A 26,648-nucleotide genomic window follows, 5' to 3' on the forward strand; every position below is an offset into this window, starting at 1 on the left:
GTTGCTAATAGAGAAATCCACATAGTGGGTGGCACCTTATATAGACTTGCCTAACTTAGAATTCTGATTGAAAGCACATAGCAGAAGCTTAAGGAGAATTTCCCTCTTCAGTTGTAAGGTCATAATTCAGTTCTCTGGCATCCCACCAGGTAACAAAATATGGGTAGCTTTTACAAGCTATGAACTTATGTTTCTTATTTGCTTCATTGAGTTGGAGGAAACCCAATATCTCTATGAGAAGGGTGAGTAAAATTACTGAAATCTTCCCAATAGTTCTGCCCTACCCCACTGTTTAAATGAATTAATAATTATACATATAGTAGTAAGGTTCAGATTTAAACTTAATAATTTGTCCCAGACTTACTAACAATGAGGCTTAAACAGATTTTGATTTGTAAAGATAACATGAGAAAAGTCCCAAAGATACCCTCAGCGCAGAGAAGTTGACCAGATCCTGTGTGGGGCGGTGCTTCTCTCCTGGGAAGGGCACTGTGTCCTTGGGTAAGTGCCTCGGGCAGTCCTGGTGTCTCCTCTAGGCATCAAGCAGGCCAGGCAGAGGGAAAAGAGATGCAAAGCTCTCTACCTCCTCCCTGAGAGCTCTGATGCTGCTAAGGTGCTTCTCATCCCCTACCAGTTTCTCCTTGAACTCCTTCAGGGTGGCCTTGACACCAACGTCGTTCTGAATCTGCAGAGTCAGTTCTATCCCTGTGTGGCAGAGACAAATGAGTCCTCTGGGGCTATGAGACACACCCAAGACCCAAATACCCCACCTGGGGGCATGACAGCTATAGGTACTAACATTGATCCCAGAAATTATTCTTGTGCAAGCCCTTCCTTGGTCAGGACAAGTTCATAAATGCCTCAGACCAGATGGTTTGCTAGCGATGTCTATTGTCTCCTGTCCCCAGCACTCAGCCTTGACACAGAAATGTCCTTCAGTGGCTGGGTCTCAACTGTCCAAAGACTTCATACACACAATATGATGTGGCACAGTTCCAAACCCACATCCTTACCTTTATGAATGAAGAGGGCTACTTTTTGGAACTCTTTTTCCAGAAGTCCACGGGACGTCAGTGCTGGGGTCCCCAGTCGCAGCCCACTGGGCCTCAGTGCGCTTTTGTCACCTTCAACATAAATAAGCTCTGTGTAATATTTGGGTCGCACCCAAACTCACCACTGACCACTGTGCACTACAAAGGGGCACTTGTACAAAAAGAACAGGCCTGCAGATGGCGGTTGGATTAAAGAGCACAAGTGATTTCCACACTAGAGGTGGAAGCCACAGGCAGTGAGCACATTTTGACTGTGATGTGGCCTTTGCTCCTACAAGTGAGTCTAGCATCTGTCTGGGTTTGGATTGCAACAGCCGTACCTTAGGAACAACCTGTGGAGAAATCCAGCCTGTGTTCCAGGGGTCCCTGCCTCCCTCATCCAGAGCCTTCCCCCTCAATCCCCTGTCCCTGGCAAGGTTACAGCCTGTTAGAAAGAGTGGTCCAGGAGAGAGCCACAACTTAGCTCCTGTTTGGCAAGGTGTACTTATCCCCCCGTCAGCTGATGCTTGTCCGCAAAGCCAGTTATCATCAGCTGTACCTCTGCCTTTAAGTGCAGACAGGAGAGGTGTGGAAGAGAAAACCAAGGGGTATTCTTACCTGGGCAGGTGTTCTTGTTGCAGGCAATAGAACAGGCTTCTAGCACCTTCTCAGCCCTGCCACCATCCGTGCCTTTGGAACGGAGATCCACGAGGATCAAATGGTTGTCAGAACCACCTGGAAACCAAGTTGGACATGTAGGAATGCAGATGGTCAATTCCATGCCAAGTGAAGGAATGTACCTCTTCTTCAGAAATGAGGGATGGGGAGGAAAGAGCTAAAGCAGATAGGGTCAGAAAGGTGAATGCCCCACTACGTGTCCTAGAAGGCTTTAAAACACCTGTAAAGAAAAGATGTTGCAGGACCTGAGAGTTTGACAGAGGACAGCGCAGTGTAAAAAGGGTGTGATGTAGTGTGCTGATGCAGAGGCGGGCTGTGAGGTTGAGGGGAGAATGACCACACTGCCCATTGCAATGACCCAGCACACTGCATGCCAGCAAAGGGCCTGAAAGCTTGTCTGGGGAGAGACAGCTTGCTCAGTGACGTCCATGGCTTCTGTTTTCTTTGACAAATCACTTGGGAAGCTCCCACACATCTCTGAAATCAATCTTCAAGCCTCCCTCTGAGGCAGCACCGGAGTAGCCAGTAGTTGTTCCATTTACAGTAACAACATTCTGGAATTGGCCCAAGATCACCCAAAAGTCTTTCAAGTACCAGGATCTCTCCACTTTGAACTCTCATTAATACCATGCCATTGACAGGCAACAACAATGATTTCCAAGATGTATGAGAGCTGAGTTAATGCTTAGCTCTGGACCCACAGCTCAGAGCTTAAGTCACAGTCCCCACAGCCTCCCACTACTAACCATGTGGCATTAGTCAGGCAGCTTGACACTGTGGAAGCTCAGATGCCCATTTGTAAAATATGACCAACAATATACAAGGCTGTCGTGAGGGGTAAGTGAGGTGCCCTACATAGTGCTTGGCCAGTGCTGGGCACGAGGCCGGTATGCAGAAATGCTGGCAGCAGTCATATTCACCACAATCTGCTTTAGCTGCCTGCATCAAGTCTTCAGAGAAGAGTAAACAAAGCGGGAACACAGGCCCGGGAGCTCAGGAAGGGAGAGACTCCCTGGGAGGCTCCAAGCAGCAGAATTGCCAGAGCTGTCTAGAGCCAGAGGGAATGTGGCCTAAATCCTTGTGATGACTGAGATTCCTGGGGCTTTGTTACTGGAAGACATGGAGGATGAAGGAGAAAGCACAGAAAGAAAGTGAAACAAAATAGAAAAGAGGAGATACCCAGGACTGCTGAGAAGATGGTGTTTGCCCCAGCTCTGCCACTCACAAGGCTTGGTGTAACCCTCACAGAGGGCAGCAGGCAGAGTAGGCACCTGCTCTATAGGGCACCAGGACCCACCTTCCTGAACCACCTACTGCTAGCACACATGGCAGCCATGTGAGCAAAGATAACAAAGTACACTGTCTGCCAGAAAAACTGTGCCATCCTAACTGTGTAAGCCCACAGTGACCAAGGTGGACAGCACCTCTGAGCAAGGCCCTCACCGGGAAAGGCCATCTCACTCTGGACCTGGTCCCGACTCGTATCGCACCTGCAGCCCCAGTGCCACAGCCACCAGCCTGCAGACACACACTGACTGGGTGAGCCATGGTGTGAGGCTGTGTGCAATGGGTGCCCCCCAAGTTTCTGTTGGTACCTGTTACTACTTTGTAGCCCAGTTCCATTAAAGTCTCAGCCAGAACCCTGCAGTTGGCCACCACCTGGTGCTGATAAAGTCTGAATTCTGGAGTCAGGGCTTGCTTCAGAGCCACGGCGACCCCTGGCAGGAAGAGACAATGGGTTAGGTAGGAAGGGCGGGATCAAAAGACAGACGGACAAAATACATGTTGTTTCCACCCAGACTTCCTTGCTTTTCAGTGTCACGGAAAGGCACAGATTACATTCATCTGTCCCCCCAACAACAATGACATATATATATATATGGGCTCCTCTGGACACACACACACACATACACACATATATATATGTCATTGTTGTGTATATATATATATATATATATATATACACTGTATGTATATACATAGTGTGTATATATACACACACACATATATACATATACATATCCTTGTCATATATATATGTCATATATATTTTTTAAATATTTTATTTGCTTCTTAGGAAGAGGGGAAGGGAGGGAGAAAAACATCAATGTGTGAAAGAAACATCGATCCGTTGCCTCTCGCACATCCCCAACTGGGGCCCTGGCCTGCAACCCAGACATGTGCCTTGACTGGGAATCGAACCAGCGACCTTTCTGTTTGCAGGCCACCACTCAATCCACTGAGCCACATCAGCCAGGGCATTGACATATTTCTAACCCTACAGTTACCTGGCTAAACCTCCAGACATCTTCTATTGGAGGAGGTGCTTTTGAGGTAGCCTTTCTTCCAGGCACAGAAGTTTTGTGCTAATAAAATGATCACAGCAAAGTTGTTCTTAGGCAAGATAGATTTTAGAGTCATTTTAAAGCTTGATATGTGAAAACGATTGCTTAGTGGCCCTGAAAGCTGATGCTTCAATGCCAAGTTATGCAGATCTTTCAGATCAGAGTCCAGGTAAGAGGTGAGGCCTACTCTGCCCTGCACATCCAGACTGCTCTGGTGCCCAGTGTTCAGTTCTGAGGGTTGCCTATGGGGCACAGAAAATGGAGGCAAATGCAAAATGCATGTGCCCAAGACCCGCCACAGAGGCCTCCAATCAGTATGCGTGGAAATGACCGGAAAAGGCCCAGAGCAGCTGGAGGCTAGGTAATGCCACCATCTGAGGGTTGAAGGAACTGCAGGTGCTGAGCTTGAAGGTACAAAAGGGGAATATAAAAAACACCCTGGTGGATGCCCCGCCCCATGCTCTGGTGCCTAAGTTCCTCATTCACTGTGTCCTCCTCTCCCCTTTTTGGAAACACTAGTGCCTCTCTTGATGGAGAAATTACACCTTTGTCCTGGGCTCTTCTAGCAATTGCTTTGTTTCGAAGAAGACAGTGGAATAACTCTTGAGATCATCACAGATTTCCTAAGCCACTTGTAGAGAGGAGGAATCGGTCAATGACCGTGTGCTGGGGGGTTGTGGAGTCAGACAGATCCAGGGGCTGCAGGTGCAGCCCTGCAATCGAGGATGCTAGGGTCAGACACAGGTGCCTCTTCCCCCCTGGAGGACAGGATGTCAGGGGAGAGGCATTTTGTCCTTGATCATCGCACTCCCCTGCTATGCCTTCTTCCAGTTGTCAAATTCCTTCCCTGTTATTTCCTAAAGAGGGCTACCCACAAAATGTGCCTGCCTCTCAGTTTTGCCTAGGGGTGGCCACCCATGTCCCCCTACCTTACACAGTCACCAGTTCCCCTTGTCTCCCGTGTTAGATCTCCTAGACAGAGATATTCCTCTAGTTTATCCCCAGTGTGGAAGTCCTGGCACCAACTTTGGTGGGCAGGTGAGACTGGAGTGAGAGGCCACAAGATGAACAAAAGCAGGAGAACCCTCAGACTGACTGCAAGGGGCCCGCCAGGGGGAGGTACACCGTCCGAGGGTTCAGGATGGGTTTGGTGATGTTTTACCAGCAATGGCGTGGTTGTGGGGGCCTCCCTGCAGTCCTGGGAACACAGCAGAATTGATGAGCGACTCCAGGTTGTACAGGATCTCTTTGCCAGTTTTGGGATCCACGCCGCACACTCCTGGGTGAAGAAAAACATCCAAATGGGCACAGCAGATAGGCTGTCAACTCTGTTTTCTCCCTGCCTGGACTCAAACCCAGGCTGGCTAGGGGGGGCACTCAGCACAAGCCTGGCCTCTACTGCTGGAGGCGAGCCCTGGTGTGAAATGCCATCGGGCAGAGAGGGGGCGCATTTCCAAGCATGGGCAGACCACCCTTTCACAGATGAAATGAAAAGGTGAAAATTTCTCTCCAAAGAGATTGTAACGAAGAACACTCCTTGTGCGTATTTCCTCAAAGGAGTGTCAAAGAGCAGCCTTCTAAGATGACTACTTTGAGGGAGACAAGACCCATGTGGCTAGATAAGGGGATAAGGAAGGTTCCTTTTGGAGTAAAAGTTAATAATCAGCAATAGCAACTACTAATGTTACTATAGAGCTTCTTGTGAGCCAGAACTGCTCTAAGCACGTCACCTAAATTAATTCGTTGAATCCTCACAAGAGTGGTCTAAAGAAACTGGTACTATTATGATCCCTACTCTAGAGTGAGGAAACGAGGCACAAAGTGGGTGTACAACCAGCCCAAGACCACAGTGAATGTGGGCACAGCCAACATCTGCACTGGCTGGCTGGGTCCAATGAGCCAGGGCACCCAGGGAGAAAAACAGCATTTCCCAGGCTGGTGGGAAGGGCTACGGGTCGCAGAACCTGCAGCCCACCTGAAGGCCCTCAGAGGAGTTTAGGGGCTTCCAGTGGGTACATGGGTGTGTCTAGGGGCTTGGAGCCCCTGATTTGGGGGTAAAGAGAAATCCAGTCTCCAGAGGGCTGCTTTCTCTGCTGATGCCAGGCTCATGCACCAGGGCCCGCCCCGGGCTGAATGAGGCCTGACCACCACTCTGGCTTTCTCAGGTATGGGAATCCCAAAATAGTGGGAACACCTACATACCTGTGGTCTGTAAGTGTTCCATTACTGGAAAGAGAAATTCCTTACTAAGATAATAAAACTGGCACTATGATTTATACATCAATGCCTTAGGGTTTGATTAGTGTGAGTCTTTAAGAGAAATATGGTGGACTACAGCAAGTTCACCAAAATAACGCTGCACTGTGAGGCCTTCTGGTAGCCTGCCCAGCCATGCATGTCCTTCCTTTCATCCCGACAGCCTCCTCACAAGGAGGATTCGCTGAGCCAAAGAATGCTAGCACCCAGCACAACAGCCTTCCTCCTCTCCCAGAACCCAGAGAGCTGTGCTCAGGGTTTCTTTCTAGGTCCCTTCTATAAAGCCTGTCTTTGTCCCCTCCTAAGGAGCTCTCTCGGGTCCTAATGTCTTCAAGGGACCCCAGATGAGCACTTCCCACAGCTTCCTAAATTAAATGTGAACGCCCAGCCACTGCCAGCACCCCATACCCAGGGGCACACCTCGCCTGTAGAAGATCATGCCAGCCCGGCAGCCTCTCAGGGTTTTGTGGGTGGTGGTGGACACCACATGGCAGTGGTCAAAGGGGGAGGGCACCACGCCAGCCGCCACCAGCCCGCTGATGTGTGCCATGTCAGCCATGAGATATGCCCCATTGTCATCGGCAATCTTCCGCAATCGAGCGTAATCCAGGTTTCGGGAGTAGCAGCTGGTTCCTAAGATGGCAAAGGTGATACTGTTGTCAGAGATACCCATGGCCAACCGAGGGTCGGCTGCAAGGTGGCCTCTGGACATATTTGAAAGCTTAGAGATTCCTCCCTCTAAAATCCGAAAAAGGAAATGAAGAATATTCTTGAAAAACATCTTTGTGCCAAAGGCAACCACTCTGATCTCTGCCTCTTCAATGTCATGGTAGTCAGGATGGCCCCCAACTATTATTACCATCCCTGATTAGTCAAGAATGAATATTTCTAGATGCTTCTCTGAGGACAGCCTCACATCTTATTCCACCTAGTACTAATGTTGACAAGACAGGCATCTGTTCTGAAAGAAAAGAATATACTTAGATCCAAGAAGCTCAGCTACCCAAGGTAGAAACCAGCAGGGAGCAAGGATGGGGTGGGGAACACCGTCATATCTTGGCTTTGTAAGAGGCTCGGGACTGGGACTAAGACAGCTGTTTTCTGCCCCGTTCGTCACCTGCAATAATCAGCTTCGGGTGGAAGAGGCGGGCGTTCTCCTCCAGCTGGTCATAGTTGATGTAGCCAGTGTCTGGGTTCACCTGTGGAATGCCATGGACACAGAGCTCAGGCTGCCCTCTCCAGCCTGCCTGCCGTCCCACCTAAACTTGCACCAGCCATCAAGGACAAGATGACTTCTTCCACATGCCCAAAGCTGTTTGCTCCTCTCTGCCATGAAAACGGGAAAGATGTCCCAGGACAGGACTTGAGGGTGAGGTGTGATACGAGAGTATTCAGCCTGCACAAGTGGGGCAGACAAGTGAGTATCGCTCCTGGACCCACGATGCCCTGAGGGGTCCCAGGGGGAGAGGTGAGCCCCTGCCCGCAGGGCTCTCCTGGGATGAGAAGAAACGAAAAAGCCACTCCTGAATGACAAGCAAAGACACAGTTACCTTCAGGAATGAGACAAAGTGCCTGCCAACAGCACTTTCAGTCCAAGTACAATGAGGCCAGAAAAAGGAATAAAGGCATAAGGATGAGAAAACAAAAAAGCTGACATCACCACGATTGTGTACCTGGAAAAATCCGACTCTGGAGGCAAGCTATTAGAATTAGTAACTGAATTTAGCAAGGTCACTGAATGTAGGGTCAAAAACCAAAACTCAATTATATCCATATATATAAGCAACAAAAAATAGAAAATGAAATTTTAATAATTATATCATTACATAGTTTCAAAAGCCATAAAATATCTAACAAAAGATGTACAAGACCTCTACATAAAGCCTTATTGAGAGAAAGTTAAAAACACATAAAAAGTGTTACAGTAATGACAGCCGATGTGCTTGTGAAAGGACCAGTGACAGAAGAGCGCCAGGAAGAGAGAGCCTCTGTGCCGGGCCCCAGTGGGCCCTGCAGGGCCAGCGTGGCCTCCCCACAGAAGGCATGAGGTCGGCCGGACACCCACCATGAACACAGTGGTGCCGGCGCCCCTACCGCAGCCACACACAGAAATCAGTTGCAGATGGACTGTGGATCCATCTACACGTGAAAGGTAAAACCACTTCCTTTTTTGGTAACACATTTCTTAGTAAGTTCAGTTTATTAAGGTTATGTTAAAGCATTTATACTCAGGGAAAGTACAAGTAATTGCAGAGGGTTACTGTAGGAAAGACTGAGGGATATGGGGCATGGGAGGAGGTGGTGAGAAACTTCCTGTGCAGAAGCCCCACATGGGATGAGCCCCATGCGGGTAAGGATCTGGGGGGAGGTGGTGACCCTTTCCAAATTAACAAAGCGCTTTCAGTTCAACACAATGGCAGAAGCCTGTGTGCAAGGTTACAGGAACCAAGAAGTCAGGTGGAAAAGCAAGCTGAGAGGTGATTTGTGGTTTTTGTTTTGTGGTTTAAGGGTGTAGCTGATTCTTTTTTTAAAAATATATTTTATTGATTACGTTATTACAGTTATCCCATTTCACCCCTCACTCTCCTCCATCCTGCACACCCCCTCCCCCCCACATTCCCCGCTTTAGTTCATGTCCATGTGTCTTAAGTTCTTTAGCTTCTACATTTCCCATACTATTCTTGCCCCCCCCGTCTATTTTCTACCTACCATCTATGCTGAGTGTAGCTGATTCTTTCTCAGTCATCAGAACTCAACAAAAACTGTTACCCTGATGAAAAATCAACAGCTGATCCACAGTAAAAAAATAGACATCATTCTACAAAAATTTTTAAACACATAATTACCCCAAAGTCTGTTGCTACTCTTTCCCTCCACATTTTGTTTTGAAACTTGTGGGATTTTCTTTAAGATTTTTTGTTTTTTTAATCTTGAAATTTTGACAATGAAATAGCCCTTGAAAGAATTCACAGGCATTTTTAACGAACTGTCCTGGAGCCACAGTGGTGCAGAGACCTTGGACAGGAAGGAAGGAGGCTTCCTTAGTCACAAAGGAGGGCATGGAACAGAAGGTACATGTTTCCCCACAGGGAAGTGGGACTCCTGGCCTTCTGCTGGGTGGCTGCTTCCCCCCAGGAAAGTGGGATGCCTGGCCTTCTGCTGGGTGGCTGCCCAGAGGGTAAAAGAAGTCCCACTGCCGGCAGGGGCCTGACTGGTGGGTCAGGGAGGGAGCTTCATGGGCAGAGGAGGCTGTGGTGGTGGTGGTGGCCATGGGAGGCTCCGCGGGTTTGTGTCCTGCTGCCTGACCACCAAGGCTAGTACCCACAGAAGTCCCTCTAGCTGGTGAGCTGGCTGAGCTGGCCAGGGTCCCTGTCCCAGTTGCTCCACAACCCCACAGGCCCACCACTGGGTGGACTGGGAAACTGAGACAGACAGCTGAATAAACTGGCTGTGCAATTGTTATTTAGAATACTTGTTATTTAGGCCAGAGCCCAAGGCCACCAGTGGGCGGGGCCTCCCCACTGCGTTCACAGGGCTACAGCCTGCATAGTGCCTGTCAAAGACAGGGGTGGCTGCAGGAAAACAGGTGCAGCCCCTGGCTTGCTAATGCCAGGAAGAGGCTTCAGTAACAGCTGACACCAGGCCAAAAAGCGTAAGGCCCCCAGAGGGCTTGTCTAAGGATGGAAAGCAAGTTGCTGATTGCCCTGCCACCATTTTTTTCACTGTAAAAGAAACTGTAGGAATATCGGCTTTTGTGGTCTAAGTGCAAAGACAGAGCACTGTGTTACTACTGTCATGTTTCAAAATCCATCTTCAAGGTGAGCGTTGGCTAATGCAATACCTATGACCAGAAATGCCAAGGCTTTCCATGAAGAGAAATGAACTGTCATTTGTGCACAAAAAGCTTATGTGCAAATACTAGAACTGAGACAAAGGCTAAGAATAAAAACAGCAAACAATCAAGGACATGCAGCAATGACCAACGAATACCAAGAGAGAGCAATGGCTTGATTTTCTTAAAAGGATAAAATCATGTCTGACAACTTTGCTAATGGTGGGACATGTGACAGTAACCATGAACAGCCCATCATCAATACACACCATGAGGAGATAGTTTCTGGACATGAGAAAGAATCATCCTATACACGGAGTATACCATGAACAAGCCTGCAAGTTATCTCTTTTCTACCCATCCCTTTAATTATCTTTATAGGTAAGTCACTAGGCCCTTCATGAGCCCATGAATCTTACATGCATTGTTTTGACCAAACTGTTTACAGATGAGCAGGGCCCCACACAGGCATGTGTCAGCCCCATGTGCGCACACAGCCTGGCTGACTGGGCTAAGGAGAGCAGACTAGGTGCTGATGGTGGGCTGCTGGTTCTAGAGCTGAAGCAAGGGACATAGCTGCTGTCACTAGGGGTCCAGGCATGGTGCACCTGGCTGCTGGAACTGTCGTCCCAGCTGTCACTGCCCCCTAGTTTTGGAGCAGTCAGTACCCCTGCTGTGGCTGGAACTTCCTGTGCAGTTGCCTCTCCAGCCCTGCTCTGTGCCTCAGCTCAGCCCCTTGTGTCCCTCCCAACTGTCCCCAGCTTGCCCTGCATGTCCAAGGAGTCCCCATGGCAGGAAAATGACAAATAGTGAAAGGTGGAGACTCCTGTAGTGCCAGGTGAACAAAATGGATTCCTACTGGGACAGCCAAACATGAGAACTGGAGGCTTTCTGAGCAGACAGGCTACAGAGCTACGCAGAGGGGTGCTCTTACCTTGTAGGGCATAGATTCAAAAAAGATGGACGTAGCAGAGATTTTCTTCTTATCTGTCATGAACCCGTGGGTCAGATGGCCTCCATCGGGCAGGTCCAGGCCCATGATGCGTCCATGGGGTTCCACCAGGGCGGTGTACACTGCGAAGTTGGCAGGGGACCCTGGGCCGGGCAGACCAGAAGAGGCACTATTACTTCTGCCCATGAGGCAGCCAGCAGGACCCCAAGCTTGGCCACTAGGGCACCAACCAGAAGTGGCCGGAACAGATGTCTACCATGATGTAACAGAGTGACATGCTCCTCTCTGACTCCCTCTGGCTCCAATCCCTGTTATTTCCACAGCTCTCAAGAGCTAGTACAGAGCTAGCTTCAGACGTGATAATCATGAGAGGAAATTGCTTGGGGCTGGAGTTTTTACAAAAACAGTCCTTCCCATTTTCCCTTCCCTTCACATAAAAGAACCCAATCTGAGAATTAGGTGTCCCATCTCATCTTGGAAACTTCTGGATCAATAAATCTTTTCTCCAAACTCTGAGCTTTGGCCTTTCAAAGGGTGGGGCACTCAGACTTTGGACTGGTAATAACCACACCTTCCTGGCACCCTCTGTACAAACCCCCTTGAGAGGAAGGAAAGGGGGATGATCAGGGACAGGGCACTGTCTCTGAGGGCTGAGAAGAGCCAGGGGACAAGGACATGGAGAAAACCACACACACACACACACAGGATGGGGTTCACTTATTTGTAACTTCTGCTTATGGGCAGTCCTCCTAGGACTCCTCTCCAGGCACATCAGCCCCAGAGACTGGCCCCAGGCCTAATAAGACCTGGTGATTACCTGAGTAGGGCTGGACGTTGACTCCCCAGCACTGGGGGTCCAGACCATAGACCTGCAGGGCTCGCTTCTGACAGAGGGTCTCCAGCTCATCGATGAACTCAGTGCCACCATAATACCTGTGTAAGAGAAGCAGGGGACTTAGGCCCACGGTGGCATGGGGCAGAGAGGTCAGCAAAGCTGGGTGGGACAGAAGAGCAAAAGGAGAGAGACTCAGTGCAGACTTCACAGGACTCATCTTCTGTCAGTGCCAAACACTGTGACTCTGAACAAATGTCTCCTCATCTGTAAGGAAATTCTGACAGAGCTAAATGGGCGAAGTGTGCATTTGCATTGTGCAAAGTGAATAAGCCAGTGGTGACTGTATAAGCCCCCTTATGTAAGGTACCAAGAGTAGTCACATTTACAGAGACAGAACATGGAATGCTGGTTGACCAGGGGCTGGATGGAGGGACAGGTGGAGACAGCTGTTGGCTTTTGGGTTTTTTTTCACACTGCTAATAAAATTTTACTTTTCATTTAATAATTACCAAATTTTATCATACATTTATGCATTTTATCTGTATACATCCTAATAATCATAATTCAACCAAAAAGAAACTTTCTAACACGCCTTATGGTCACAAAACACTTTAAAATTTTTAAATTAAATGCATATACATTTTTCTTAAAATTTTATTTATTTTTAGAGATGGGAAGGGAGGGAGAAAGAGAGAGAGAGAAACATCAATGTGTAGTTGCCTCTCAAGTGGCCCCCACTGGGGACCTGGCCTGCAACCCAGGCATGTGCCCTGACTGGGAATCGAACCTGCGATCCTTTGGTTCGCAGCCCGTGCTCAATCCATTGAGCTACACCAGCCAGAGCTATATACATTTTTTATTATAGTAAAAAATTAACATAAAATTTACCAACTCAACTAATTTTTTAAAAGATTTTATTTTTATTTATTTATTTATTTATATTTATTTATTAATAATTCTATTATTAATTTTTTTAGAGAGGGAAGGGAGGGAGAAAGAGAAAGAGAGAGAAACATCAATGTGCAGTTGCTGGGGGTCATGGCCTGCAACCCAGGCATGTGCCCTGATTCAGAATGGAACCTGCAACACTTTGGTTTGCAGCCCGAGCTCAATCCACTGAGCTACACCAGCCAGGGCTTTTTTCATTGCTTTTAGAGAAAGAGAAAGGGAGGGAGAAAAAAACATCGATGTGAGAGAAGGTTGCCTCCCAGGCATGGATTGTACTCACCTGGACCAGGGATGAGAACTGAAACTTAGGTATGTGTCCTGACTGGGAATTGAACCCACAACCTTTCAGTTATGGGACTACGCTGAGACATACCTGCAAGGGCTCCATCTTAACCCTTTTCAAGCATACAGTTTAGTAAGCAGTGTTAAGTGCCTCATATTGCAAAGTACATTCACGTTGTACAACAGATAGAACTTTTTCATCCTGCAGAACTGAAACTCTACACCCACTGAATGACAACTCCCCACTTCTCCCTCCCCCAGACCCTAGTGACCACCACTCTACTTTCCATCTCTATGATTCTGACTACTCTAAGTACTGCATATAAGTGGGCTCATGCAGTATTTGTCTTTTTGTGACCCGCTTAATTCATTTACCATAATGTCCTTAAGATTCACCCTAGTAGCATGTGATAGGATGTCCTTCTTTTTAAGGATGAATGACATCCTATTGTATGAATATACTACATTTGCTTGTCCATTTGTCCATCAGTGGACCCCTGGGTTGCTCCCATCCATTGGCTCTTGTAAATAATGCTGCTGTGCACATGGGTGTGCAAATATCTGTTTGAGGTCCTGCTTCCAATTCTGTTCAGTATATACTGAACAGAAGTGAATACTGGGAATACTGAATTCCAGAAGTGGAATTGCTGGGTTATATGTAAATCATATTTTTAATTTTTTAGGGACCTCCATATTGTTTTCCACAGTGGCTTGCACGTTTTACATTTCTACCAACAGTGCATAAGGGTTCTAATTCCTCTCTGTTCTCACCAACACTTGTTTTGTTTTTGATAGTAGCCATCCTAATGGCTGTGAGGTGGTATCTCATTGTGTTTTTGATCTGCATTTCCCTAATGCTAGTGACTTCGAGCAACTTTTTGCGTGCTTGTTGGCAGGAGCTGCTGTTTAATGGGTACAGAGCTTTGTTTATGCAAAACAAAAGAGTTCTGGAGATGGATGGTGGTGATGGTGGCACCATACTGTGAATGTACTTAATGCCACTGAACTGGGCATTTAAAAGGTGCTAATTTTCTACTATGCCTATTTTACCACAATAGGGAAAAAGGGGGAATGAAAGGATTTTACTCACAATGAGGCTGGTTAATAAGAAGCTAGGAAAGTTCCTTGGCAACTGGAATGGGGAAACTGAGATAGACAGCTGAACAAACTGGCTGAGCAATTTACAGCCAGATACAGAAGGTCACCAGGGCACTGGGTGCCTAGCAATGGGCAAAACTGCTGCCAGACCCTCGTCCCCAGGTGGCCATTCCTTCTCCGGCATACAGATCGTCATGTGGTTTAGACCCCCTGCCCTGGTGCCAACCAATCGGTGGAGACCACGACCCTGAAAGGATATACCTGGAAAAGCTGATGAATACTGTATTGAGATCTTTCCCTAAGACCTCCCCCAGAGTCACCTCTGTAACACAAACTCAGGTATGCTCACCGTGAATAAATAAAAACATTCCCATCACTAATGATTCTAAGAGTTTTAAGAGCTCAAGCACCAGAAACCAAGCACAAAGTCCAGATAGTTTTGATCATGCCACAAGTTTGAAAACACCTGGATTCGAGTCCCAGCTCTGCTCCCAGTGTGCAAACTTGACAGGCCACTGAATTTGAGTGAGTCTTAGCTTTCCCATCTTTAACATGGGGAACACAGCACTACTTTCCCTACTGCGCTGCTAGGAGCATCAAATGATATTAATTGTGAAAATACCCAGTGAACCCTTCAAGGCACAATGCAAAAGTTAGTTATTTACAGTACGAGAAAGATGAGCAGTCAAAGAGTTGATCTGGTTTTGGGCCCTTCTACGGAGAGCTTCAGGGCACCTCAGGACAGAATGCCAGTTCAGCTATAAGGGGCCCCTCCCTGCCCTGTGTCCTTTGGAACACAGATGTACACATTTGCAAAAAACATGCATTAGATTCTGTAATCATCACTTTTGCCTGATAACAACTGTAAAAAAAAAAAAAAAAGAAAGAATATACTGTCTCATGGTTCTCAGGGTGAAGGAGTGGGCTGCAAGCGCTTCATATGGAAACCTAACATTAATAGCACAGAAAGGGTTTCCAGTACCACAGGTTCAGTTTCCACTTCTGAGCCACTCCTGAAACAGATCCTGAGACAGCAACAATTACCCTCCAAACATCACTATAGGTACTTACTGACCGTCTTCCAGAGACTAGATGACCTTTCAGCAGCTCCATACTCCTCTATGGACTGGCTTGTTATTCTAGAAAGCCCCAGAGGGACTGTTAAAGTAACCCTGAGTCCAGCTGCTCCTAGAACACCAGTGCCATCACGTGCTGGGCGCCAGAAAAAAGTTATGTCAGAGAGTAGGAGGGGACTGGAGTCCTCAAGTGGTTTGGATTCTATGCTGATTTGGGATGTCACCTCGCTAAGTAAGGGCAGGCCTTTGATAACATTCACATACCTCTGGCCTGGGTACCCCTCAGAGTACTTGTTATTTAGGCAAGAGCCCAGGGCCTCCAAAACTGCTCTGCTGGCAAAATTCTCTGAGGCGATCAGCTCTAATCCAACCCTCTGCCGTTTGCTTTCCTTCTTAATGATGTTGTAAACCTGATGAGAAAAGAACAATAGTATGGGAAATGTAGAAGCCAAAGAACTTACAAGTATGACATGTGGACATGAACTAAAGGGGGGAATGTGGTGGGAGAGGGTGTGCAGGGTGGAGGGGAGTGAAGGGGGGGAAATGGGACAACTGTTATAGCATAATCAATAAAATATATGTAAAAAAAGAAAAAAACAGATGCTAAACATCTGGATCTTGGAATCCAACATCTTGCTCTGATCAAAGCCATAGCCTAGTGAAGAGAAGAACCACTGATACAGAGCCATGTTTTGTGCTCAGAAGCTGACCATGACCCAAATAGACAACTCAGATATACTTAAAATAAGTGTCTCACCAGTTTTTAATCGTATACCATTTTGTTATCTTTATTTCTACATTTTGCCATGTTTTTCCTCCCTGAACCTTATTCCTTGCTTCTCTTCTCTAAAATAAAGACAGAAAGGTGACAAGTGGTCGCCTACAGTTTGGGACCCTGGTCAGGTAACTGCTAACAGGTTTGAGGTTTCTTTGTGGGAGGGCAAAAGTGTCCTGCAATTCACTAAAAACCACTGAATTGTGCATTTTAAATAGATAATTTGTATGGTAATTGAGTGATATCTCATGTATGAAGCTGCTATAAAAATACATTATAAAACTTGCTTCTTGGTGTCTAAATGTACTCTCTGAATTGTATCAAAAGGGTCCAACCTCAGTGACCCCTCTCTACAGCCCCCACAGCCAGCACAGCACTCTGTACTTTGTAAACTAGAGACCACTTAAATTTGCTCTGGAAGGGCCTTTAGCACTTTGTCAGCTGCTGCCTCTAAATCTGGCACTCCTGTACTAATTGCAAGGATATTCTGAATAAAGTATTTTTAGGAACACCCATGAAGACCCCATATACCTCACCTCTATGTCGTTGTCCTTCAGCGGCTGTGCCAGCATTTTATTGTGCGAGTGCCACAGGTCAGCATCCTTGGGAGCCCCGTTGACCTCAGTCGCCATTGCACTGGTTCAAAGTTGCCTAAAAATGGAAGAACTTCCAACATGAAATTTACTCAAAGCTCATTGAAACCTGTCAGTTGCTAAAGGACCAACACTATTTTTTACCCTTTCCCTCAGAACTGCCCTGTAAACATGAAGATATTCTATTGCAAAACCACAGTGTGGGACTTCTGGTTCCTTTCTGAACTGCGGATGTCAGCTTGTTATCCTGTTAGTAATGAGAACTATGCCTGCTCCCTAGGAACACTGACCCAGCCGACAGACAGCTCAATGCTGCCTTTTCTCAACTAGCCTCTTCCTGGGTATGGCTTATCTCTCCAACTAAATTCACCCCCTTGAAGGCACGGGCTGTGTGTTACTTTATTTTTATTTTATTTTTTAAAGATTTTATTTATTTATTTTTAGAGAGGGAAGGGAGGGAGAAAGAGAGAGAGAGGGAAACATCAATGTGCCCGGGCAATGTGCCCTGACTGGGAATCGAACCTGCGATCCTTTAGTTCACAGCCTGCGCTCAATCCACTGAGCTATGTCAGCCAGGGCTGTTACTTTATTTTTTTAAATCTCCCACAGAATCCAGTGCAGCCAGACATGAGGTGATATTTGCCAAATGCCTGAACAAATGAATTACTGACTTACATGGTATTTTTTTTCCATTTTTCCAGAATTAAAATGAGGCTCAGAGCCCTGGGTGGTGTGTTTCAGTGGATTGAGTGCCAGCCTGTGAACCAAAGGGTTGCCAGTCTGACTCCCGGTCAGGGTACATGCCTGGGTTGTGGGCCAGGTCTCCAGTGAGGGGTGCTGGAGAGGCAACCACACACTGATGTTTCTCTCCCTCTCTTTCTCTCTCCCTACCCCTCTCTAAAAACAAATGAATAACATCTTTTAAAAAAAAGGAATGAGGCTCAGAGAAGTACAGTATCTCAGCCCAGGGCTGCATGGCAAATTGGCCATGAAGGTCAGACTCAAAACCCCCAATTATAGGCTCTAAGTACCCATAGGGTTCCTATAGAAACTGTAAGTCAAAGCATGCACTTGCTTAAATATAACCCCCCTGTAAGAATTATAGGTCAGAGCTGCATGTTGATATTTTTCATCAGAAAACTGCATCCCATTAAAATACTGGAAAACGTACATTTCTTAACATGTTTCTACAAAGAACAAGAATCTGTGATCAGTGGCATCTCCCCTAATGTGAAAGTTTAAATACGTACAGGAACCAAACTCCCTTATCAACAGTTGGCAGCTTTTCTGTAATTTTCCATTAATTTGTTAAGTTTTCACCCAAAATTGATTCATTCGACAACTATTTATTGAGGACTTCTCTGTGCCACCGCTGCATTGCTACTGAGAATACAGTTGTGAACCTAACAGACTGGGATCCTGGCTTCACGGGACTTCCCTAGTGGGGAAGATGAGTAGCAGACCAAACAAATGCACTATATGCAGAAGGATGAAATGGGCAAAGTGCCATGAAGGACAAGACCTGGGTGCTGGGGACACAGAGCCAGGGGCCTCTGCTAGGAGAGGACATTACGAAAGAGCCCATTTCCCAAGAGTACTGTGAAATAATAAATCCATAGTGGTCTCTGTTCCTACAACCCTTGTGATTTCTTAAGTGAAAAGAGCAGGAAGAGCATCTCTTGTTCTAATGCAGACTCTGGGTGGCTCCTGGATGGGCTGGTCACCAGAGACCAAGCCCTGATTAGAAGCTTGGGATTCTCAGCCCTGCCTCCAAATGTCCCCAGAGGCAAGAGGGGCTAGAAATGGAGTGATGGTAATCATACCCATGTAAGGAAGCTCCATGAAATCCCAATAGTAGGGGTTTGCAGAGCTTCCAGGTGGGTGAACATATCCACACCGGGAAATGACGCACCCCAATTCCACGGGGACAGAAGCTCCCGTGCTCAGGACTCTCCCAGACCTTGCTCTGGCTGTTTGTATCCTTTATCATATCTTTTAAAAAACTGGTAAATGTTAAGGGTCTTCCTGAGTTCTGTGAGCTGCTCTAACAAATGATGGAATCCAAGTAGGGGGGTCACGGGAACCTAATTCATAGCCGAGTTGGACAGAAGTTGCAGGGAACCTGGGGACATACTCCTTGTGATTGACACGTGAAGGAGGGTGGTCCGATGAAACTAAATTAACCCAGGTTACTATCAGGACTGAATTGAACTGTAGACACCCAGCTGGTGTCACTGAACTGCTGATGTGTGGAAAACCCCCCCACACATGCTGTTAGAAGTGTCATGAGTGTGGTGGTGGTGTGAGAGTAAAGAGAAACACAGCAGAAAGGTTATAGTTGTTTCTATACAAGCACACACACAGTACAATTTGCTAGACAAACTGTACTTAATTTGCACATTATTTAATTTGTACTTTATTTAATACTCATTAAATAAAATAGTCCAATAGCCCCAAGTTACACTGATCCTCCTTAATCTCTGGTAGAGCTCCTAAAATAATCTCTAACCAGGAAATTCCTAATTGGGGCTTTCAGGCAGCCATTATTTTACCACACTCACAAGATTAGAAATGCAGCCACCCCTGCAAAACAAAGGTGGAAGCACTTGTATGTAAATGCAATGGACACATGTGGCAACAGCTGGACCACCTTGCCAAGAGCAGGCAGGCCGGCAGGCCAGCCGGCCAGCCGGCAGCCTTGAATGTGGCTGGCCAGGCCTGCATTTCCTTCAGAGGTGGAGAGGCATGTAAATGGTTCGGGTGCTGTGCCCATGGCTTTTCCACGCTGACCTCTGCTCTCAAGAACGGCCAATTCAACCTGTGCACCTGTGTGTGGGCCAACACATACACCCTCAGCAGGTGGTAGGCCCACCAAAAAAGTACCAGAGCCAAAACAGCGCTCCTGGTGTTAGGATCTCAAAGAGAAAAGCTTCTTTTAAATATTAACGTGTGGGGGGGGGGGCTATAAAGGGGATAAATGGTAATGGAAAATATACAATAAAAAATATTGACTAGTCAAGGTTAAAAGGGATTTGAGGGTGGCAAGTGACAGAGAAGACTACCAATCACTGAATAACTCAAGTCCAGTGGAACCCTCCTCCTGTGAGCAGGTCAGACAGACCAGGTGCTCTGGAAGGCATTTAGTTCCACAGTGCTCAGGAAAAAGAACAGCGTCTCGCCTTCCTCTGCATCTTGCTCACTTCACTTCTGGGTATCAATCTGCTGCCCTTTGCCCTGGTTGCAAATATTTTCCTTATTCAAGATGCTACTTCTAATTGACACTTAGTTCTTAACCCCAGGGTGAACTTAACCCCTGGCTATGCAGGCACCAGAGTGCATGGGTGGCCATCACTCCCTCCCCAGGCCAGCAGTGCCCTCCACCAACTGCCCACCTACCTGGAGTTCTCTCCCCTGTACCCTGCTGCCACTCAGATCAAGGCATCCCCCAGATGGAGCACTTAATCCATGCCTTCATTAAATTCATATCCTCAAGTCCATATTTAACTTTTTTTAACCATAAGGAAGTTTTAATTCTTCATTCAAAGTACAAGATTCTTTGTCTTGTTTCAATTAAATCAATTATAGATATAACCTATTTTGTCTATGAAGTCAATTAAATCTATTATGTCCAGTGGCATCCTGAATTACAGTAAGAAAGACAAAGATCCTGAGTGTGATGCACCAACTTGACTGGGCTGAGGGATGCTGCTCACTGCATAACTGTGTGCCATAATCCTCACCTCAAGCTTTGGGAGAGAGACCAAAGTCACCTGCCTCCCCATGCCTCCAAATCTCAGACCCTGGGCCTTGGTCACAACTGGAACCACCCTGTTGCATGTCTTCTGTAGAGAAAACTGAGGCTCGGAGAGCTGAATGGTTTAAGGTCACCTAATAAAGAGAATCTGAACTGTTTTACTTCTATTTCCAAAGCCCTTCCTTCATCACACTGCACTAAATAAAAGCCTAATTACCCACTCCACTGCATGTTCCCTCAAATAAGAAATTAAAACTTTGATTCCATAACAATCTAAACTGCTGTTTCCAGAGCAGCACCCTGCCTAATTGGTGGTATGTGTCTGCGCAGTGCTCGCCTGACCAAGGTTCACTTGACTTCCAGAACCCGAGCCAAGGACTCCACAGTGAGACGTCAGTCTCCTCGAGCAGGGGTGGCAGAGTGCAGACAAGGCGAAGTCCTCCCCTACACGGGTCGCACACTCGTCGCACACTCCGGAAGCAGCACGACCACTAACGCAATAGTTGAGCGCACAGGCTTCAGTGCGCCTCGGTTCGATTGAGGGTTGTGCCATTTTGCTAGCTGCAGGGTAGTGCCTAAATCGGCTCTTCTCCCCTAGCCTCACTCTCTTCATCTGTAAAATGGACTACAGGATAGCACTCTATTAGGATACTGTAGCAGGTGAAGGGCAGCGCTTAAATGTTGAATACTTAACCGGAGAATGCTTAGGAGGGTGCGGCAGGCGTTAAACTGAGGTCCCCACCTCTACTGCATCTGTGTGTGGCCAGGCCACGGCCACCCAACCCCTCTCACCCCACGCACTAACAAGGCGCTCCCCACTTCCTCGGGCCTCTCAGCGCCACGTGGGGGTGGGGAGTGCCACCAGAAGACGCTCACAGCAAAGCGCTCAGCGAGCAGTGGGGTCCCCAAGGCCCTGGACCCGAAGCTGCCCACCTACCGAAAAGAGATCCTGTGCACCACCCTGGCGATACCTAGCCCACGCTGACTGCTGAGCGACCAGAATCCGAGACCCAGGCCGCGCAGGCGCCAGACGATCAACCACGCTGGCTCCGGGCTGAAGGGCGCGCGGCGGCTAAGGGTTACTCCGCACCTGGCGCGCGCCGCCAGCCCGCCCCACCTCTGGAGGCGCCCAATCAGAGTGCGCAGGCGTGACCCTCTGTGGCGGAGCGAAGGGCGGACCTGGCCCCCCAGGGCCGGATGTGTGCAGAGTGAGGGCCGAGTGTGGAGCCTGGTCGGGGCTGGGCGGGGGACTGTGGGGCTGTCTTGGGCTGGTTGCATGCCGAGTCAGCGGGGATTTCCTGGAGGACAGCGGCGGGCTTGTCCCAGTAACTTGGGTAGGCCCTGGGTTGGGAGTGAATTTAGTTGCTTATATTTAACTTTTTCATTGTCCTATTTACAGTTTAGCAAGGTGGTCATTTAAATAGGACAAACGTGGATTCGAACTTCATCACTATTACTCTGTACATGTGGAATCCTACGCCAGTGACTTCACTTTTTGAGTTTCATATTGAATTAGAGATAATTAGATCTGCCTGGCATGGCTGTCAGGAGGATTAACAGATCTAAAACACTTAACATTATGTCTGACACATAGTAAGGACTCAATAAATATTAGAATATAAATAATAAAAACCAAGAGACTGCACAATATAGGGAAAAGAGCTCACGAAGATTCTCTCCATAACCAAATTCTACTCAGGCTCTCCCGAATGCTTTTTTCTCTCTTTATCTTCACCAGGAAACATACTTACTGATTTTATTATTTTTATTTAAAAATTTTATTTATTTGCCCTGACTGGTGTGGCTCAGTGGATTGAGTGCTGGCCTGCAAACGAAGGGATCTCCAGTTCAATTCCCAGTCTAGGGTACATGCCTGGGTTGCAGGCCAGGTCCCTGTTGGGGTGCATGTGAGACTTCTTAGAGGGGAAGGGAGGGAGAAAGAGAAGGAGACAAGTATGAATGTGTGGTTGCCTCTCACATGCCCCCAAATGGGGAAACTGGTCCACAACCTAGGAATGCGCCCTGACTGGGAATCCAATGGGCAACCTTTTGGTTTGCAGGGCAGCACTCAATCCACTGAGCCACACCACCCAGGGCCATGCTTATTGATTTTAGAAAGAGAAGAGAAATTTCTATCAGTTGCCTCTACTATGAGCCCCTAGGGCAGAACCTGCAACCCAGGTGTTTCCTGTGACCTGTAAACGAACACGTGGCCTTTCAATTTATAACAACCACTTGAGCCACCCTGGCTAGGGGACTCATGAACTCTTTTTTAATGAAGCCTCTGTGGGGTCAATATGTGGCTCTCCCACCACCTGTGACAGGGCTGACCAGGGGGCCCCTGGCCAGAGGGATGTGTATTGTTTTGGAAGTGGATTGTAACTCCCTCCTTATCTCCTTTTGGGAGCAGCTTCTTGTCCTGTGACTGCTTCTTAACCTTTTTGCACGTAAACATTGAGGTAATATTGTTTAGAGTCACGCATAGCACAAGTGCCTCCTTTGTCTGGAATGCCTTATAACAAGCCTCAGACTGGAGGAGATGTGGTCTCTCTTGCACTGCCATCGGTGCACTCCCCTGTGATGTGAGTAGTAAACGTCAGGCATATTCACATCTGCTAGTACACTGTGTGGTTATTTTCCTGGAATATCATGAACTTTTAAGCAGCTTCCCGGTTTAGAGTTCCTGCATTACAGCCTGAATTTTAGACTTTCATATTTGTCTCTGCATTGTCCAGTTTTAGCAAGGATGCTGCTAAGTCAGTTTGACCAGAACCCTTGACCCTCCATATCTGGTTGGATTCCTCATGCTCCACCACCTGGGTGATGTCTGATCACCCTGGCCTAGTCAGTTTAGCCAGAATCCCAGTTACTTCTGATGTTTCTTCCTCTAATTTTCCATCCACTGACCCAAAGTCTGCTCCTTGGCTGTAAAGTCCAACTTGCTCATGCCATATACAGACTTGAGCCCAATCTCTCTCACCCACAGTGGTCCCTGTACCTATCGAAATAGTCCCCCCTTGAATAGTCTTCCTTATTCTGTCACTGAATAATTTGTTCTTTAACAGCTTCTAATCTTTTAGTCCTTAGTATACTACAACACAACCTCTTGCAATGTCAAGCAATTTTCTTTTTCTTTTTTAAAAAAATATTTTATTTATTTTAGACAGAGAGAAAGGGAGGAGAAAGAGAGGGAGAGAAACATCAATGTGTGGTTGCTTCTTGAGTGCCCCCCTACTGGGAACCTGACCTGGTTTGAGACCCAGGTATGTGACCTGACTGGGAGTAGAACCAGCCACCCTTTGGTTCACAGGCTGGTGCTCAGTCTACTGAGTCACACAAGCCAGGGCTTCAATTTTATTTTTTTTAAGTATATTTTATTGATTATGCTATTACAGTTGTACCATTTTTTCTCCCCTTTCTCCCCCTCCTCCCTATACCACCCTCTCCCACCTGCATTCCCCCATCCCCTTAGTTAATGTCCATGGGTCATAACATGTAAGTTGTTTGGCTTTTTCATTTCCTATACTATTCTTTTTTTTTCTTTAATTTTGTTATACCCTTTATCCCCCTCCTCCCTGCTCCCCCCATCCCCCAGCGCTACCCCCATCACTTAGTTCATGTCCATTGGTTGTATGGCAAGTTCTTTGGCTTCTCCATTTCCTATACTATTCTTAATCTCCCCCTATCTATTTTGTACCTACCTATTATGCTTCTCATTCCCTGTACCTTTCCCTCTATTCCTCCCCTCCCCCTCCCCACTGATAATCCTCCATGTGATCTCCATTTCTCTGATTCTATTCCTGTTCTAGTTGTTTGCTGAGTTTTTGTGTTTTTAGGTTCAGTTGTTGATAGTTGTGACTTTGTTGTCGTTTCACTGTTCGTAGTTTTGATCTTCTTCCTTTTCTCAGATAAGTCCCTTTAACATTTCATATACTAAGGGCTTGGTGGTGGTGAACTCCTTTAACTTGGCCTTATCTGGGAACCACTTTATCTACCCTCCCATTCTTTTTTTTTAATATATTTTATTGATTATGCTATTACAGTTGTCCCATTTCCCCCCTTCTCTCCCCTCCACCCTGTACCCCCTCCCACCCACATTTCCCCCTTTAGTTCATGTCCATGTGTCATATTTATGAGTTCTTTAGTTTCTACATTTCCCGTACTATTCTTGCCCTCCCCCTATCTATTTTCAACCTACATTCTATGCTACTTATTCTCTATACCTTTTCCCCCTCTCTCCTTCTCCCACCCCCCTGCTGCTAACCCTCCATGTGCCCTCCATTTCTGTGGTTCTGTTCCTGTTCTAATTGTTTACTTAGTTTCTTTTGGTTTTGCTTTAGGTGTGGTTGTTGATATTTGTGAGTTTGCTGTCCTTTTACTATACATGTCTTTTCTTTATCTTCTTTTCTTAGATAAGTCCCTTTAGCATTTCATAAAATAAGGGCTTGGTGATGATGAACTCCTTTAACTTGACCTTATCTGAGAAGCACTTTATCTGCCCTTCCATTCTAAATGAGAGCTTTGCTGGATAGAGCAATCTGGGATGTAGGTCCTTGTCTTTCATGACTTGGAATATTTCTTTCCAGCCCCTTCTTGCCTGTAAGGTCTCTTTGGAGAAATCAGCTGACAGTCTGATGGGAACTCCTTTGTAGGTGACTGTCCCCTTACCTCTTGCTGCTTCTAGGATTCTCTCCTTCGTTTTTACCTTGGCTAATGTAATTATGATGTGTCTTGGTGTGTTTCTTCTTGGGTCCAACTTCTTTGGGGCTCTCTGAGCTTCTTGGATTTCTTGGAAGACTGTTCCCTTTGCCAGATTGGGGAAGTTCTCCTTTATTATTTGTTCAAATACGTGCTCAATCTGTTGCTTTTCCCCTTCCGATTCTGGTACCCCTATAATTCGGATATTGGAACGTTTAAAGGTGTCTTGGATGCTCTTAATCTTTTCCTCAATTTTTTGAATGCTTATTTCATCATGCTTTCCTGCTTGGTTGATTCTATCTTCCTTCTGGTCCACTGTATTGTTTTGAGACTCATATTCCTTCCTTTCACTATTGTCTCTCCTCCGCGTGTCTTCCTGCATTTGTTTTATGGTACTCTGCATTCTTTCATCTAAATTTCGTCCAAAATCCACCAGTTCCGTGAGCTTTCTGATCACCAGTGTTTTGAACTGCGCGCATCTGATAGATTGGCTAATTCTTGGTCGCTCAAAAGGATGAGTCCTGGGGGACTGGTTTGCTCTGTTGAAAACATGGTTTTTTTTCCCCGTCTCTCCTTTTTTTTTTTCTTTCCGGTCTGGTTGCTCTTGTTACTGTGGGGCGCGGAGCCTTAGGTGCTCACCGGGGCTGGGCACCCCAGTCGCTAGATTGTGACGTTATATGTGGGGGCGGGGCGGGAGAAAACAATGGCGGTAGTTCTGTTCCCCTGGACTCAGACCCTTGTCTGGGCTTCCGGGCTGCGAGTTCTGCCCTGGTCCACAATCGCTACCCCTTTGGGTCTGCCAGCCACAGCTTGCGTACTCAGGGATCACCGCTGCCTTCTTGCGTGCTGGATGGCTTTTGCGCCGATTTTGCGCCAAACCTTCCCCCGACCTCCGCGCCGCCGACCCGAGCCAGCCCCGCGCCCGCCGGACTGGTCTTCTCCTACCAGTCCGGATGAACGCGTCTACTTCAACTTCTTGGCTGCCCAACTTCCATTCAGATAAATCCTCTGCCGGATCTGGGTGTTATTCTGATAGTAAATTTTTGTTGTAAATTATTGGTTTTCTAATCTTGGTTGTACGAGGAGGTACAGTGCGACCACCTATTCCTCCATCTTGCCGGAAGTCCCCTACCCTCCCATTCTAAATGATAGTTTTGTTGGATAGAGTAATCTTGGATGTAGGTCCTTGCCTTTCATGACTTTGAATACTTCTTTCCAGCCCCTTCTTGCCTGTAAGGTCTCTTTTGAGAAATCAACTGAGAGTCTGATGGGAACTCCTTTGTAGGTAACTGTCTCCTTTTCTCTTGCTGCTTTTAAGATTCTCTCCTTACCTTTAATCTTGGGTAACTTAATGATGATGTGCCTTGGTGTGTTCCTACTTGGGTCCAACTTCTTTGGGGCTCTCTGAGCTTCCTGGACTTCCTGGAAGTCTATTTCATTCTCTAGATTGGGAAAGTTTTCCTTTATTTTTTCAAATAAGTTTTCCACTTATTGT

General features: G+C 47.0%; 1 protein-coding gene and 1 long non-coding RNA gene across 3 annotated transcripts; one reads left to right on the forward strand and one right to left on the reverse strand.

Moving 5' to 3' along the window:
* Positions 1 to 307: 307 nt before the first annotated feature.
* Positions 308 to 21,549, reverse strand: SHMT1 (serine hydroxymethyltransferase 1). 2 transcript variants are annotated; one of them, XM_028534538.2, is made up of 12 exons: positions 21,393 to 21,549; positions 16,645 to 16,759; positions 15,598 to 15,743; positions 11,912 to 12,027; positions 11,077 to 11,237; positions 7,428 to 7,509; positions 6,731 to 6,943; positions 5,217 to 5,333; positions 3,305 to 3,427; positions 1,650 to 1,766; positions 1,014 to 1,124; positions 308 to 705 (listed from the first exon to the last, which is right to left on the reverse strand). In XM_028534538.2, exons 2-12 carry the CDS (start codon positions 16,738 to 16,740, stop codon positions 533 to 535), a joined length of 1,455 nt encoding a protein of 484 aa, XP_028390339.1. In that variant the 5' UTR covers positions 16,741 to 16,759; positions 21,393 to 21,549; the 3' UTR covers positions 308 to 532. The 2 variants fall into 2 exon arrangements, with proteins under 2 accessions (XP_028390339.1, XP_035888778.1); XM_036032885.1 differs by lacking the exons at positions 15,598 to 15,743; positions 21,393 to 21,549 and having other exon boundaries at positions 16,645 to 16,732.
* On the forward strand, positions 8,538 to 9,108 carry LOC118502068. Its single transcript, XR_004904745.1, has 2 exons — positions 8,538 to 8,819; positions 9,033 to 9,108. It is a non-coding gene; the product is annotated as an uncharacterized LOC118502068 (long non-coding RNA).
* Positions 21,550 to 26,648: the final 5,099 nt, after the last annotated feature.

Source organism: Phyllostomus discolor, chromosome 8 (assembly GCF_004126475.2).
Source record: "Phyllostomus discolor isolate MPI-MPIP mPhyDis1 chromosome 8, mPhyDis1.pri.v3, whole genome shotgun sequence".
NCBI classification, from domain to species: Eukaryota; Metazoa; Chordata; class Mammalia; order Chiroptera; family Phyllostomidae; genus Phyllostomus; species Phyllostomus discolor.